This window comes from Tursiops truncatus, chromosome 1 (assembly GCF_011762595.2).
Source record: "Tursiops truncatus isolate mTurTru1 chromosome 1, mTurTru1.mat.Y, whole genome shotgun sequence".
Taxonomy (NCBI): Eukaryota; Metazoa; Chordata; class Mammalia; order Artiodactyla; family Delphinidae; genus Tursiops; species Tursiops truncatus.
In genome coordinates, this window is record NC_047034.1 from 105991917 (window position 1) to 106010349 (window position 18433).

The following is an 18433-nucleotide window of genomic DNA, read 5'->3' on the forward strand; positions in this document are numbered from 1 at the left end:
GCATTAAGCATGTTTAACCTGGACTACCACAGAAGCCTCCTTAAACTTGCTGCCTGTAGACTTGACCCTCTCTAATTAATTCTTCAAGTCTGAGGAAGATGGATGTGAACTTTCTAAACTGTAAATCTGATCGTGTATTTTCTTTGCTAAAAGTCTTTCAGCAACTCCCTACACCTTCTAAGATAGAATCTCAACTGCTTAATTCTGTACAAAGTACTTTATAATCTGGTTTGTCTTTCATTATGCTACACCTCTCACTATACTTCATGTGCTTAAAGCTCTTCTGGTGGGGAACAGAAAAAGTCCTGTTGGATTCATCTGAAGGACTTTTCCCAAATAAAAGGTGTCTTTCTGCAGATTCAGATGTTACCCCAGTAGGGCATGGCCTTTCATTGAAAATAACTGCTAGAGTTGATGACTGTTACCATTAGAAGTGCATCCTACCTACCCTCAGGTATGTCAGATAAGAAATTGCCATACGAAAGCACATCCTTAGAGCAAGCCACTCTATCCCACAGTTCCTCACCCTGTATATACTGGGCTTACCCACATCACTATCCCTAGAAAGTAATTCCTTCTTAAACTCTAAATCATCCTTCAAGTCTTATACTAAGACTTTAATTATTTCTTCTGATAGTTAAGTGATTCTTCTCCACTGTGCTTCTAAGTAACTTGAACATACCACTATTATATATTGTAGTTATTTATACATGAGATCTGCTTTTTAGGTAGTGTGTCTCTTGAAAGCAGGATATTATCTGTTGAGTACCTACTACATATAAGTCACTACTTTTATAATATTCATACTCCAGAGCCCAACATAATAGTTATCAAACTGTTAACTACGTAATGACTAAATTAATATTCTACATAACTTCAATGTACAACTTTCCCTATTCTCATAAAGATATACTTTGATCCTATGAGAAGTTTAAAGATGAGAAATGAAACAGTTACCACCAAATCTCGACAAGAATAACTGGCAGGCCTACCTCAGAGACTACAGCAGCTGTTAATATGCTCTGGACCTCCACTTGACCCCTTCTCAAATTAATGGATCTCCTAATTAAAAATAAAAGGCTACTGGAACTTATCTATTTGTTTTAGCAGGCTTACTAGTAGCCCTGTTTATTTTGGACTTGTGGTTATTGTAAGTTATCTATTTCCCTTTTAATACATCCATAAACCTGTTAAATTTGGGAAGTGGGGGTGTTGGTTACAGACCACTTTGGGAATACAGTGAAACCTATGGCCCTCTTATTCATCCATTTATCAATATACACACTCACTTTTCCTATAACTTCAAAGGATTCATGAACCTCTCAATCTAATCCAGCAACCGTAGGTTAAAAAACCTTACTCCAGAGGTGTTTTAATTTTAAAACACTCAGCATAATATGGTGCATTCACAGTTTCAAGAACACAGTATTTGCCTTAAAAAAAGAAAAAAAGCCCAAAATAACATCTGATAAAAATGAAAAAAAAAAAACCCCCAAACTAAAGGTCAATATTAAAAACAATAGAAAAACCAACTCTACCATCCCATAATAAATGTTCAAAGTTATTGAAGTCCCATAATAAATGTTCAAAGTTAGTGAAGTAGTATACTATCAAGTATCGGATCATGTAAGTAATACATCAAGTAGGAATAAATACATTTCTCTAAAAATAATTTAGAAATTATTTTGAAATATGGCATACAATTGAACTAATTTTCATAAATAAGGTTAAAAAAATCTTATACATATACACATTTCTCTCTTTTCAGCATCTTCACAAATTTCATCTGAATGGGTACATAGGGTACTTGTCTCCAAGCAAAGATTCCTACTGTCCCCTCCACTCCCCCCAATTTCAAATTCTTCCTAAACTTAAAAAACAAAAAGAAATACCTAAAACTTTTATTCTGAAATTACTTAAGATCTATTAAAATATGGGAGAAACTTATTTGCAGAGGCAAAAATCTTTAAGATAAATGAGTTGAAAGTAGAATGGTGGATTTTATAATAAATCAACCTTTCTAAGACGTTTTGCAAATTATAAAACTATAGAACCTTAGATTGGAAAGGACCTTCATGTTAATCCGGTTCAGTTGTTCCTATCATTTTCTCTTCCACATTACATCTCAGAAAAAGGACACATTCCTGTTAGTAACAAGTGTTCCCCGTAACACTGGTTTTTAATTAGGAGTTACATGCCCATACCAGATTCCCTGAGAACCCAAAGATCTAGTCCAAACAATCATTAATGACAGAATGTCTTCTCTTTTCATTTGTCCTTTCTTAAAGATCTGTATGTAGTGATGGAAAACTCATTATAGCCAAAACGTTTTTAAATAAATTTTTTGTTTTAGAATAATTTTAGATTTACAGAAAGTTGTAGTTTTCTGTGGAGAGTAGAGAGTTCCTGTGTACCCTTTACTCACAATTTTACTTAAAAATTTTTTATTGATTGATTTTGGTAGAAATAATTTTAAAAATAATACTTTAGAAATCTTTTGTTTCCAATTTGTTGTATTGTCAATACACAGATTTGGAGGCTACAATGATCTCAGAAATCCTAATACAGCGTTTAAACAGCAAAATCATGAAAAGCAGAAAAACGCAAAAAATGTGGTACTAAATAGGCGATGAAAAGGATACTTGTTTACAGCATAAGAGCTTAAACAAGAAGAGTATCATCTTGTTCAACATAAGCTGTGAACGTTCACATCAGATAACTCAAATTTTTTACCCCTCTGTGCATTGCCCACAAATGACTGTGAAAGTACCACAAGTACTGATGTTGGGTTTCAAATAAATTTTATCAGGTAGGTTAATTCACACATGTGGAATCGGTGAATAACAAGGGTTGACTGTATACACACTTACATTTATTTACTGTACTTACCTTTGAAGATCCATTTGAATACATCTGTATCATATTCTCTGCACCTTGCTTTACTTTAAGTTCTATATCCAATTGTTTTTGTAAGGCCATCAGTCTATTATTGCTGGTGGAACAACGAGGGTCACTACTGGGAGTATCTGGAGTCCTTGGGCAATCTGTAAGTTAAATAGTATAGTAAAAATTATTTACTAGGACCAATTGCTGCTTAAAATTGGAAGTTAATATTTTCAAAGAATTACAAGGTTTGAGATGAGCTTGAAGTCACTTAAATGGAATCTCCTTATGCTTACAGAAAATACAAGAATTCAAGTCAAGAAAATATTCAAGTAGAGTTGTAGAACTATCTGCCAGGGATACTGCAGAAGTGACTACATTGAGTCTGAAGCTGAGTTAGATCATTGTCCAAAGTTTTTCTAACACAATTTCTTTAAAATTAAATCAAATCAATTTGACTAGCGTATTTAAGAATTAAACTAAATTCCCTACTTATTACCTGATTGATTAGAGAACAAAGCATACTCAAAATTATACAAATTATACTAAAATAATTACCTATAAATAGGACTAAGGGTACTTCAAATATAATGCTAGCATTAATGAAAATAATCTAAGTGTATGCATAAAAGTCTTCACATTTTGCTTTCTACTATGATGGTAGGGGGTATAGTCCACTGCTTTTCATAAAGCATACCATGGTGCTTCTATTTTGAAACAAAAACAAAAACTTCAAAATAGAACACTATTCTCAGTAATTCATTAGTGTTGAAACACATCTAATAATTCTACCACATAACTAAATTTCTTCATATTGAAGTTATTTTGTCTTTTATCCACACCAGGTCTCTAGATTAAAAAAATAAATAAATAAATAAAGCTACAAGACTAGGGTAATAGACCTGGTTTAGTTATAAGTAGCTTGGTAATCACCAGAAAACTGCTTAAACTGCAAGTCATTTAACCTTTGTGCTTCAGGGTTCCCTTCTCTCTCTAATAAAAGATGGTGTGACTAACCAATTTTAATAAATATGTTTCATATTTGGTTTTATACTTCTTTAAAAAAAAGTCACTAGTTCAAAAACATTTGAACATAATTTGTTAATTAACTTACAAAAATACAGATGCTATGTTAGATACTGATATAAAATAATATTATTTTATCATTTACATACTACTTTACAAGGTCTAAGTCCTGATCTAAGGGCTTTATTGACTCATTAATCCTCATAACAACCCTGAAACAAGTATTACACCTATATTACTGAAAAGAAAACTAGAGCACAGGGAAGTTAAGAAACTTGCCCAAAGTCATACAGGTAGTAAGTCAGTTCTGTTCCAAAGTCTAGCTTAATAACTGCTGTGCTATGCTGCCTCTTTGCCATTTAAAAGCCTTGTAAACAGCTATACTAAACACTGTGTGTATGTGTGTATACTTACATATATAACAGTATAATTATACACACACACAAATGTGTATGTATGCATATTAATCCTTAAAATAACATTTTGAGACAGATATTATCCACACTTTACATATCAGGAAGTTACAGTTATTAACTAGGATTCAAATTCAAGAAAGGTTTCTATTGCTACTGAATTCCCAAATTACAAATGAGCTGCTCCAAAAGTTGATTTTTATAAGTTGACATATGCTTAAAGAAAACTACTATAAAAGGTAGACAAGCTTTCAGATCAGGCACACAAAAGAACTACTTAACATATTGCTATGGTCGGAATGTTTGTGTACCCCCAAAATTCATACATTGAAGCTCTTACGTGAGGATACTTGGAGGTGAGGCCTTTGGGAGGTAATTAGGTCATAAGGGCAGTCTCCCTGTTATGTAAGGATATGGTGAGAAGACACTGTCTACACACCAGGAAGAGGGCCATCACCATAACTCTGACCATGTTGGCACCTTAATCTCAGAGTTCTCAGCCTCCAGAACTATGAGAAATAAATTTCTGTTGTTTAAGCCATCTGTCTATGGTATTTTGTTAAAGCAGCCTAAACTAAGACATAAATAAATACACACACACTCTCTCTCTCTCTCTCTCTCTACTGGCTGTGCCTAAGTCTGAATCTCAGTTTTGGCACTGAGATTTAGTACAAACCATGTGATATGGGATAAATTACTTAACAGCTCTGTGCCTCATTTTTCTCATCTGTTAAATAGTGAAAATAACATCTACCTCACAGGATTATTGTGACTAAATAATTTATGTATAAAGAGGTTAGAAAAGGCCATGGTGCATAGTAAATATCCAGTAAACAGTAACTAGTACTAGTCAGTGTACAAGTGTCAAGTATATCTCTGTTGAGTCCATAAATGAAGTGCACATTTATAGCAATGACTGAAAAGTGCATTCAGATCTGTGAACAGATAGGTTTTCTCCCCCACTTCCTGCTTTTTTTTTTTAACATAAATGATACAAGGCTCTTGGAAGAAACTGAAATTATACAAAATTTGGTACATAAAGTTAATTTATAGCAAGCACATTTTAAAAAAGAACTGGAATGCATTCAGAGTAGAAGGACCTCAGCTGAGAAAAGTATGGAAATTTGTTGTCTGTAAAATACTTGATGGTGTTTAGCCTAGGGTAAGAGAAATGATTCTTGCCTAAACATTTAAACAACTGTCCATAAAAGAAGCTGTCTTCTTACTATCTCCTCACAGGGCAGAGAATTAGAACCAAAGGGTAAATGTAGTGAGTGCAAAAATTTCATCCCAGGACAAAGAGAAATTCCTTATAAAGTTAAATGGTTTACCTTAAAAAATGTAATAAAATCCCTTGTCTCTGGAAGCATTTATATAGAAGCTAGATTACAAACCATTAAAGATACTATATAAGAAATTCTTGCACATTAAAGAAGGTTGTCCAAGACACTGAAATACCCACTGATTCTATCGGTCTGTGAATTCATAATAATATTATAATATCTAACACTGTTTTCATGGAAAAGTATACTTTCAGTTTTAATAAGAATTTTAAGAACATAAGAAATAACACAACGGTTAAGAGTCTGGGCTCTTGAGGTCAGAATGTCTGGGTTAAAATCCTGTGATTGTTACTTATTCGTGTGATCTTGATCAGATACTTACTTAATATGTGTTATAGTTATCTAACCACAAATTTGGGGTTACTGTGAAGATAAATCCTGTACAGTGCTTAGGCTAAAGTGTAGGGCTCAATAAAATTACATGTCAGGGCTCAGTTAAGCAGCTATTTCTGCCATCTAATCTTCAAAGGAACTAACAATGGTTTGTAGTATAACCTTATTTTAGAAATAAGAAAGCAAACTCAGAGAGGTTAAGTAATTTGCAACGGTCACAAAAGTATATGCCAAGCCAGAAATTTAACTTTAGAAATGTCTTGTTTTATAAAGACCACTTTTTACTCATTTAGAGATTAGAGAAACACTTTGCTGTCTTCCTTAGATTTCACCTATTTTCCCTTTCAAACTATTTTTCTTCCTTCCATTTTTTTTTAATTTTTAAAAATTTTAATACAATTTTTAAAGGTTACTTTCCATTTACAGTTATTACAAAATACTGGCTATTACTGGTGTTGTACAATACATCCTTGAGTCTTACACCAACAGTTTGTACCTTCCACTCCCCCACACCTATATTGTCTCTCCCACCTTCCCTCTCCTCACTGGTAACCACTAGTTTATTCTCTGTATCAGTGAGTCTACTTCTTTTATGTTATATTCACTTATCATATTTTTTAGATTCCACATATAAGCAATATCATACAGTATTTATCTTTCTGTCTGACTTACTTCACTTAGCATAATGCCCTCCAAATCCATCCATGTTGCTGCAAGTGGCAAAATTCTGTTGGCCATTTTTATGACTAAGTAGTATTCCATCATATGTATATATATATCACAGCTTCTTTATCCATTTATCTGTGGATAGACACTTAGGTTGTAGCCATACTTTGGCTATTGTAAACAATGCTGCTATGAACATTGGGGTGCATTCATCTTTTTGGTGTTTTTGTTTTTTTCAGATATATACCCAGGAGTGGAATTACTGGTTCATATGTATTTCTATTTTTAGTTTTTTGAGAAACCTCCATACAGTTTGCACCAATTTACATTCCCACCAACAGTGTATAAGGCTTCCCTTTTCTCTACCTCCTCGCCAACATTTGTTTTTTGTAACTTTTTGATGATAGCCATTCTGACAGCTGTAAGGTGATACCTCTTTGTGATTTTGGTTTGCATTTCCCTGATGATTAGCAATGTTGAGCATCTTTTCATATGCCTGTTGGCCATCTGTATTTTCTCTTTGGTAAAATGTCTATTCAGTTCTTCTGCCCATTATTTATTTATTTATTTATTTTTAATGTTGAGTTGCATGAGCTGTTTACATATATTGGGTATGAATCCTTCATTGGGTCATATCATTCGCAAATATTTTCTCCCATTCAGTAGGTTGTCTTTTCGTTTTGTCAATGGTTTCCTTTGCTGTGCAAAAGCTTTTTAGTTAGGCTCCATTTGTTTAATTTTGCTTTTATTTCCTTTATTTTAGGAGAAGGATCCAAAAAATAACTGCTGTGATTTATGTCAGAGTGTTCTGCCTCTGTTTTCTTGTAGGAGTTTTAAGGTTTTGGGACTTACATTTAGGCCTTTAATCCATTTGGAGTTTATTTTTGTATATGGTGTTAGAGAACATCCTAATTTCATTCTTTTGCATGTAGCTGTCCAGTTTTCCCAGCACCACTTATTGAAGAGACTGTCTTTTCCCCATTGTATATTCTTGCCTCCTTTGTCATAGATTAATTGACCGTAAGTTCATGGGTTTATTTCTGGGCTTTCTATCCTGTTCCCTTGATCTATTGTCTGTTTTTGTGCCAGTACCATACTGTTTTGATTACTGTAGCTTTGTAGTATAGTCTGAAGTCAGGGAGCTTGATTCCTCCAGCTCTGTTGTTCTTTGTCAAGATTGTTTTGGCTATTCGGGGTCTTTTGTGTTTCCATAATAAATTCTAAAATTATCTGTTCTAGCTCTGTGAAAAATGCTATTGGTATTTTGATAGGGATTGTACTGAATCTGTAGATTGCCTTGGCTAACATGGTCATTTTAACAATATTGATTCTTCCAATCCAAGAACACCGTGTATCTTTCTGTTTGTATCATCTTCAATTTCATTCAACAGTCTTTAGTTTTTGGAGTACAGTTCTTTTGCCTCCTTCGTTAGGTTTATTTGTAGATATTTAGTTCTTTTTGATGCAACAGTAAACAGATTGTTTCCTTAATTCTCTTTCTGATAGTTCACTGTAAATGTATAGAAATGCAACAGATCTCTCTGTATGTTAATTTTGTATCCTGCAACTTTACCAAATTCATTGATGAGCTCTAGTAGTTTTCTGGTGGCATCTTTAGGATTTTCTATGTATAGCACCATGTCAGCTGCAAAAAGTGAGTTTTGCTTCTTCCTTTCCAATTTGGATTCCTTTTTCTTTTTTTTCTCTGATTGCTATGGCTAGAACTTCCTAAAAATTATGTTGAATAAAAGTGGTAAGAATGGGCATTCCTGCCTTGTTCCTGATCTTGGAGGAAATGCTTTCAGCTTATCACTGTTGAGCATGATGTTAGCTGCGGGACTGTCATATATGGCCTTTATTATGTTTAAGTATGGTCCCTCTATCCTCATTTTCTGGAGAGTTTTTTTTAATCATAATAGATGTTGAATTTTATCAAAAGCTTTTTCTGCATCTATTGAGATGATCATATGGTTTTTTTTTCGTTTCTTTTTTTTTTTTTTTGCGGTACGCAGGCCTCTCACCGCTGCGGATCACAGGCTCCGGACGTGCAGGCCCAGCGGCCACGGCCCACGGGCCCAGCTGCTCCGTGGCACGCGGGACCCTCCCAGACCGGGTCACGAACCCAGGCCCCCCACATCGGCAGGCGGACCCCCAACCACTGAGCCACCAGTGAAGCCCCTGATCATATGGTTTTTATTCTTCAATTTGTTAATACTGTGTATCACACTGATTGATCTGTGGATATTGAAAAATCCTTGCATACCTAGGATAAATCCCACTTGATCATGGTGTATGATTCTTTTAATGTACTGTTAGATTTGGTTTGCTAGTATTTTGTTGAGAATTTTGGCATCTATGTTCATCAGTGATATTGGCCTGTAATTTTCTTTTTTCGTGATATCTTTGTCTTTGGAGGACATCCTAGGAAATTATAATTCTACAAAAATAACTCGAGATAACAATTACCTATAAAAATCAAGGTGCTACAAGGCACCTCAAATAAGTTATAGAGTCAGAAGATATTTGCAATCTTTAAGTACCTAAAATGGTGGGTTGACTAACTTAATACTCCATGTGCAATCTCCTTCTCTCTTGCTTAAATTAAGAGCAGGTTAAGGGGACAAAGAAAACAAAAAAACAAGATTTCTCAGACTTACTTGCATTTGGGGGATAGGGAGAAGGCAGTGAATGCATGGTGCATGTGACACAATCCCGGGACAGATATAAGTAGACATTTGTACCTTTGTGCTTCTGAGAATGTTTTTGCTTTTCTGAACAAAAGAGACTTATTAGGCTCTCATCCTCCTGATGAAGTAAAGCTTGGATTTTAATAAGAGCCCAAGAAAAGGCCCAGGGACTCTTAGAAAGTAGGCAGTCAGATCAGGAAAAACATGATTAAAGACAGGAACCTAAAAAGTTGTCATCCATAACAGGTGAATTATTTGTTGACTTGCTTTTGGCTTGGGGTGACTGGCGGGGAGGGGAAATGGATATTCTTTAAAAAAAAAATTCTTACTGCTCTCATACAGGTTTGAGGCAGGAAATCATACTATCTATGTGCCCCCCCAAAAATTAATCATAAATTTTATTTTAATTGACCTCAGGTTGATAATGCTTTCAGGCATCTTACAGAAACAAATGCAAGTCCTCTTTGAAAGAAAGCACTTTAAATCCAGACCTAAAATAATTCCCACAGATAAAGTTCCAATGAAAATGGTCCCGTAACTAGAAATCACAAAGTTCCGGCAGAAAAAAAATTCATCGTGAGTTAGAAAAAAACTACAGGAGTAGCACAGTAAAGATTTCATTTGTTGTCATTACCTCACACAAAATGTGAAAAAGTACATTTTATAGGTAAAATTAAATAGAAAGGCATCAAAAGAATGACTAAAACAAGAGACTATCAAAAATTACCAAGATTAACAAAACAGAACTTGTAGTAGTAAGTACATATATATATATATATATATATAAAAAATACATACACAAAACAGAAATTAGAAATACAATATACTTGGTCAAGAGCAAACTGGACACATGGAAAGAATTAGAGAAATGGAGATAGACTTGAAGAAATTATCATGCATCTAACTGGAGTTCCAAAATGAAAGAGAAGAGGGAATACAAGACATGCAACATTCAACAAGATAGGCGCTAAGCACTTCCCACAATCAATGAAATACACAAATCTCAGATCCAGGAAGCCCAACATATCCCAAGCAGATCAAATGAAAAGAAATCTATACCATTCAGCAGAACACTGCAGAAAAAGAGTTTCTTAAAAACAGCTAGGGAGAAAAGGCAGAATATCTGCATAGTTTAACCATTAGATCAGTAACTGCCCCCTCAAAAACAACAGGGGAATCCAGAAGACATAAAATAATAGTTTCCAGGTACTGAGAGAAAATAAATGTCAACCTAGAATGATATACCCGGGGAAATATCTTTCTAAAGTCTACACCTTTAGGAAGAAAAAGAAACAAGATGAAGGAAGGCCTGAGAAGCATGAAGAAATGTTGAACAAAGAAAATGATAAAACACGTGGGTAATTATAAACCAACAATGACTATATAAAACAATAATAATTAATGTAACTTGTGGAACTGAAGATAAAATGATAGAACTAGAATATGAACAATGACAGCACTTAGGTCAACTGGAGTTAGGTAGATTGAAATTAAAGTATTCTAAGTTTGTTATATGGTATGTAAAGAAGGTATACCATTCAGTCTAGTTGACAAACAGAAACCACACTAGATATTTTGAACAAAGGGAATTTAACGCAGGGAACTGGTTACATCATACATATTCAGGTATTGTGCAAAGGACTTGAGAAAAAAATTCCTTTTCTCAAAGGGCTTAGAGTCAGGTACAACCTCTATGTACCTATATAAATGGGTATGTGTGTCTATTCATGCAACAGTGTATGTGTGTATATATGAACATTTTCAAATATACTGAGAAGATGATAGAATGGTATAGTGAGCACCCATAAACCCACCACCTAGATTTGCCAATCTACACACACACACACACACACACACATACACACACACGTGTAGAAAGATAAAAAAAGAGCAAACATAAATGGTACGAAGAAAGATGGGAAAATTAGATTTGGGAGGAACAATTTCAATCAGAAATTGAAGTTATTAGCAGAGGCCAGATTATATGAAGGGCATCTCTGTAATGCTATTAATTTGTACTGTATTCTGTAGGGAATGGAGAGCCACTGAAAGGTTTAAAGCAAGAAAGTAACAGGATCAATTCTGAATACTAAGTAAAAAATATTGGTAGTAGTGTTTAGGTTGGATTAGAGAAATACTTAACTTGCAGGCTTTAGCAGTAAGGATGGAGAAGAGATACAGATTTGAGACCTATGTCAGAGGTAGAATCTATAGGGCTTGGTGACTTGACTTACACTGGACAGTGAAAGTAAAGAAAGACAGACATCTACAGTAAAAGTCAGATTTTAGTTACAGATTATAGGGGTCATGCCATTAACAGGACAGAAAACAAAAGGGAAAGATTTAGAGGCAGTGTCCCAGGAAGGAAGAGTTCAACTTTAAACATGGTAAGAGGCAAAGCCAACAGGATAATAATACCTATATTCAGGCAATATCCATAAGGTTATAAGGCTGTAAATTATGAGATGAAGCCCAGAAAATCCATTTTGGTTTGAAATACCACTTTGAAAGTCAGCAGAAAATACAACGTGGTTAAAATCTCCTCAGGGATGAGATTTTCCAAGGCTAGAATGATGAGTAAAAACTGAATTTGTTAGTAGTTTTCCCAACAATGTGTAAGCAACAGATATGCTGTTTCTGGTATTTTGTATTTTCTCTAAATCCACAACTGAGCAATTGGCTTCCAAAATGAGTTAAGAGTTCTAGAAAACAGGAGCAGTCCCGATCCTTAGAAGGCTCCTAAATAAGGTTTAGCCTTAAACTGGTTACTTCATTCTCGTGGAGGTTAGTAACGTAATTGACCTTGAATCTTTACTTCCTAGCCCCAGGAAAGCTTCCTCAGATTTTACTTACATCCAGAGGTTTCATGTTCAGAATTAGAAAAGCTTAAACGCCTCATACTTGACCTTTCCTCAAGCTATTAAAACCCTTGTTCACAAAACACCATAGAGAGAGCATATACAGTCTCTATTCTCTGTTTTATGAACGAGAAAAACAAGGCCTGGAGGGGTTGCAAGTGATATACAAACACATAACTATGTAACGATCCAGCTGGGATAAGACCTTGGATTATAGAAACTTTGTTCTTTAGTTTATACCCAGCTGATTCCCAATGCTCAATATTCATAAAGTGGTACCTGTACAGCCAGAATGTCTGTTTATGGAACAAGGCTATTTATTTCATTCACAAAAAAATAAGAGGAAATATAACTGAAGTAAATCTAGCCAAATCTAAATTAATAAAGGTAGTAGTATGAGTATGCTGACGCACTATCTTACTATTTAACTATCTCCACAAACGTCCATCTATAAGTCTCGTAGTTACTGTTCACTGGTCAACATTTTGGTTTTCACTTAGTACTTACAAACAGATATTTTTTAAAAAAGCTGCTCCAGATTCTTGACATGTGTTACAATTATATTAACTGTTTATATTTCCCCCCAAATCCATCTTTCTTGTTTAAACAGATATGCTTACCTTATATAGTCATCTGGAAACTGCTCAGATTATAATAAATGCTCACTAATTATTAATGGATTCTTAAATCAGTTATTTTGTGTACTCAGGATGACCTATGTCAGATGTCACCAACTGAACTAATTTTGCTGAAATATTTTATAACTAACACAACCTTTGGTTAAGCTTTCTTAGTATTTTACAAAAATAGCACGGATAAGATTATGGGTTGTAGTGTTTTTATTTAAGGTAAAATAAGCAACCTAGGCATTAAAATTTCAGAACTGCCTATATACGTTACATTATATTTTTAAAAAAATTTATTTTATTGAAGTATAGTTGATTTACAGTGTTGTGCCTAAAACTGGCTTTTTATATAATGAAGATTTTTTTCTTTTCTTTTTTATTGGAGTATAACTGCTTTACAATGTTGTGTTAGTTTCTGCTGTACAATGAAGTGAATCAGCTATATGTATATCTATATTCCCTCCCTCTTGGACCTCCCTGCCACTGCTCCCCCTCCCCCAGGCCACCCATCTAGGTTATCACACAGCACCAAGCTGAGTGCCCTGTGCTATACAGGTTTCCACTACCTAACTATTTTACACATGGTAGTGTATATATGTCAATCATAATCTCCCAATTTGTCCCACACTCCCCTTCCCCCACCCCCCGTGTCCACATGTCTGTTCTCTACATCTACATCTCTATTCCCGCCCTGCAAATATGTTCATCTGTACCATTTTGCTAGATTCCACAAATATGCATTAATATACGATATTTGTTTTTCTCTTTCTGGCTTACTTCACTCTGTATGACAGACTCTAGGTCCATCCACATCTCTACAAATGACCCAGTTTCGTTCCTTTTCATGGCTGAGTAATATTCCATTGTATATATGTACCACATCTTCTTTATCCATTCATCTGTCAATGGACATTTAGGTTGCTTCCATGTCATGGCTATTGTAAATAGTGCTGCAATGAACATTGGGGTACATGTGTCCTTTTGAATTATGGTTTTCTTGGGGTATATGCCCAGTAGTGGGATTGCTGGGTCATATGGTAGTTCTATTTTTAGTTTTTTAAGGAAGCTCCATACTGTTCTCCATAGTGGCTGTATCAATTACATTCCCACCAGCAGTGCAAGAGGGTTCCCTTTCCTCCACACCCTCTCCAGCATTTATTGTTTGTAGCTTTTTTGATGATGGCCATTCTGACCGGTGTGAGGTGATACCTTGTTGTAGTTTTGATTTGCATCGCTCTAATAATTAGTGATGTTGAGCATCTTTTCATGTGCCTCTTGGCCATCTGTATGTCTTCCTTGGTGAAATATCTGTTTAGGTCTTTTGCCCATTTTTTAATTGGGTTGTTTGTTTTTTTGATATTGAGCTCCATGAACTGTTTGTATATTTGGGAGATTAATCCTTTGTCAGTTGCTTCGTTTGCAAATATTTTCTCCCATTCTGAGGGTTGTCTTTTTGTTTTGTTTATGGTTTCCTTTGCTATGCAAAAGCTTTCAAGTTTAATTAGGTCCTATTTGTTTATTTTTGTTTTTAGTTTCATTACTCTAGGAGGTGGGTCAAAAAAGATCTTGCTGTGGTTTATGTCAAAGAGTGTTTTACTCTAAGAGTTTTACAGTGTCTGGTCTTACATTTAGGTCTTTAATCCATTTTGAGTTTATTTTTGTGTATGGTGTTAGGGAGTGTTCTAATTTCATTCTTTACATGTAGCTGTACAATTTTCCCAGCACCACTTATTGAAGAGGCTGTCTTTTCTCCATTGTATGTTCTTGCCTCCTTTGTCATAAATTAGGTGACCATATGTGTGTGGGTTAATCTACAGATTCAATGCAATCCCTACCAAACTACCAATGGCATTCTTCACAGAATCAGAAAAATTTTACAATTTGTATGGAAACACAAAAGACCCCGAATAGCCAAAGCAATCTTGAGAAAGAAAAACGGAGTTGGAGGAATCAGGCTCCCCAACTTCAAACTATAATACAAAGCTACAGTAATCAAGACAGTATGGTACTGGTACAAAAACAGAAATACAGATCAATGCTACATTACATTCTAATGTTTAAAAACTGCATATTGCATATCTCTGGTAGGAAAGACTTCTTCATTCTGTACATAACTCTGTACCTAGGGCATGCGCAGTTCTTTCATAAATTCTCCTTAAGATGGTGCTATTTTATTTTTCTTCTTTCCTCCTCCTAATTACAATAATATACATCATCAACCACTATACACCTGTTAGACTGGTTAAAAAGTACATTAAGTAAAAAGTACCAAGTGCTGGAGGAGATGTGGAACAACTGGAACTCTCATATATTGCTGGTGAGAATGAAAAATAATATAGCCACTCTGGAAAACATTTTGGCAGTTTCTTATAATATTAAACATATTCTAACATATGACTTAGGAATCACACTCCTAAGTGTTTACCATGGTGAACTGAAAACATGTTCACACAACAACCTGTTAATGGGCAGTTACAGCAGCTTTATTGATAACTGCCAAAAACTGGAAAACAACCCTAATGTTCTTGGTGAAGGAACGGATAAGTAAATTGTGGTACATCTATAGAGTGGACTACCACTCAGCAATAAAAAAGAATAAACTATTGATAAATGCAACAACCTGGATGAATCTCAACAAGCAATATGTTGAGTGAAAGAAGTCAGTCTCAAAAGGTTATAAACTTTATGATTCCATTTATATGTTATTCTTGAAAAGCAAACTATAAGTGACAGAGAACAGACCAGTGGTTGACAGGAGATATGGAATAGGAAGAGGGTGTGACCACAAAGGGATAGTACTGTTCCTTTTCCTGATTGTGGTGGTGTTTAGATGAACCTATATGTATATTAAAATTCATGGAATGATGTACCCAAAAAGAATCAATTTTACTGTGTATTAACTTAAAAAATATATATACCAAAGAATTCAAGTATTAGGTGTCTATGAATCATTTAATTTCATGATTTTAAAGATTAGAAAACAAACCCAGGGGCATTAAAAGTGCCTTGTTAATTAACGATCACAGTTACCTACTTAACAGCAATCCTTTACTTAAGAGTACACAACTTGTGCTTCCCTGGTGGCGCAGTGGTTGAGAGTCCGCCTGCCGATGCAGGGGACACGGGTCTGTGCCCCGGTCCGGGAAGATCCCACATGCCGTGGAGCAGCTGGGCCCGTGAGCCATGGCCGCTGAGCCTGTGCGTCCGGAGCCTGTGCTCCGCAACGGCAGAGGCCACAACAGTGAGAGGCCCGCGTACCGCAAAAAAAAAAAAGAGTACACAACTTAATACAAAATGTGCTTACCTCAAAATGAGAAATTCAATCAGAAATAAGGAATATGTAGAAACTGTATAATAAACCAGGCCACACAGATTTTAATAAATATAAAATTCAACTATAATTTCTATGCTACATTTAGGTGGATAGGCCAATAATAAAAAGAAATTTAAATTCTCACTTCTTCTCTTTCAAGAAAGACTTCATAAACTACATTTTAGTCATTAAGAAGACTCCCCCAATATAGATGTATCTCTGGGATTTAGAAGAATTTCCAAGGTTAACTCCAAAAAATTCCAGGGAATTCCCTGGCAGTCCATTAGTTATGACTCTACGCTTCTAGTGCAGGAGGTACGGGTTCGATCCCTGGTCAGGAAACTAAGATCCCACGTGCTGTGTGGTGCAGCCAAAACAAACAAACAAAAACAAAACAAAAAAACCACACACAAAATTCCAATACTAAATCAATATTTTCTTTCTGAACACTATATATTAAAGAAAATATTCATTACCTCAAAAGGTAAAAATCAATCTAAGCTTGGTGGGGTCTGAGAAAATGGAAATGGGAAGAGGTACAAGAGAAGGAAGTAAGATAAAAACAGAGGGAATTACACTCCACAAATTATTAGTTATACCTAATAAAATATGAGAAATATTCTTGTCCTCTTCTTTAGGGATGATATATTGAGTCCAAAGATTCAGAAAATTAGTTCTTTCTTAAATATTTCCTTTCAGAGTCTCAGGTATCAACTAAGGCTTAGATTACTAATCCACTTTACAGAGCTCCAATAACTTTTTTCACAAGGTGCATTCAGCCTCATTTTATAATATGTTTATAATTTCCATGTGGGAATAATAATAATACTCTATGAGACTATTCTTGAAGTATATGGAAGGTGAACAGGAAGCTTAGAGTATCATGGGCATGAAGAGAACATCAAACAGTCCCAAATGATCTGATCTTGACATTATAATAAGCAACATTTCAGAGAGTTTTATAGCTAAAAGTCTTAAAGTTCATTTGATAAAAGTCCTTATTTTACAAATTAGAACCTAATGGTTAACAGAGTTAATTATTGCAGAAGTGAGTTAAGAACAGGCCTCCTAACTGCTTACATGGTAATCATATATACAATGCAAATTTAAATTCTGTCCCTCTTTCCTTGAATCATTCATTCTGCTTACATACCCACAAGACAACAGGAATTAGCCGAATACTTCTGCACATACTTATTAATCTACATACTTTAGAGAACTGAAAGCAAAATGCTAGGCCCTTGACCCTTTATGTCAGATCTAATCAAATTAAATGATTTTGCCTACTTTAGTACACAATGTAAAACATAAAATTTTATGGCAATGTGACCTAAAATTAACATTGAACTACCTTTAACCCTCTGTGTTGTTGTTCATTTTAATGCAGTCAAATAAGTAGTATGAGAAAAAAAACAAACAAACCAAAAAACAACTTATTACCAAGATGTGTGAATATGCCATTTGCAAAGAGAACTGTTTTTTTAATATATTCAAACTGTAACCAACTTGTCAAGTTCATTCCAAACAAACTGAAGTGTTAAGAAGTCACAGTAGAGAGTTATATTTCATATAACATTCGCCCTGCAGTTATCTGATAAGTCAATAACAGCAAAGAAAGTTTCTGGAATTATTTCTCCTAAAACTTTTATTTAAGGCTTTATTCCCTAAGTATTAAATATTTAAAGTATCATGATAAATTACGCTTTGGTATTAATTACAAAAACTAATACAAGGTTTTTATTTGTTGGGAATTTTTTTTTGAGATATAATACTCTCAACTAAATACCTACTATACTCCAGGCTTTATGATAAACCTTGAAAATAAATGAATGAAAACATGGTCCTGTCCTCAAGGATCATACAGTTTAGTAAGTGATATAAAAATGTACAGAAATAAACTGTAATACAACAATGAGTGGACAAAGTAGAATAGAAAGATAATCAGAGAAAGTCAAGGAAGGTTTCATAGAGATATCCAAATTGGCTTTTGAGGTAGAAAAGGAATTTGATAGTAGGCTAAAAGGTCATTTCTTTATAGGAAACTCTAGGAAAGACAAATCTAATCTAAAGTGATAGAAGGCGGACCAGTGGTTACCTAAAGCCAGGGATGGGGACTGGAGATTGATTGCAAGTATGTATATAAGAGAACTGAAGTGATGGTCAGGATCCCTAGTTGTAGTGATAGTTACCTGGGTATATACATTTGTTAAAACTCATCAAATCATATACTTAAAATATGTGCATTTTATCATATGTAATTTACATACTTCAGTAAAGTTAATTTT

The 18433-nt window shown here is 34.6% G+C and overlaps 1 protein-coding gene across 4 annotated transcripts in view; it reads right to left on the reverse strand.

The window, feature by feature from the left end:
- Window positions 1–18433, reverse strand: part of PKN2 (protein kinase N2) — a 171422-nt gene that overhangs the window by 112193 nt on the left and 40796 nt on the right. For all 4 annotated transcript variants that reach the window (XM_019919811.3, XM_073787614.1, XM_019919810.3 and 1 more), the window contains one exon: window positions 2890–3044. In XM_019919811.3, coding sequence (XP_019775370.2) covers window positions 2890–3044 — 155 coding nt within the window. The remainder of the gene's footprint in view (window positions 1–2889; window positions 3045–18433) is intronic.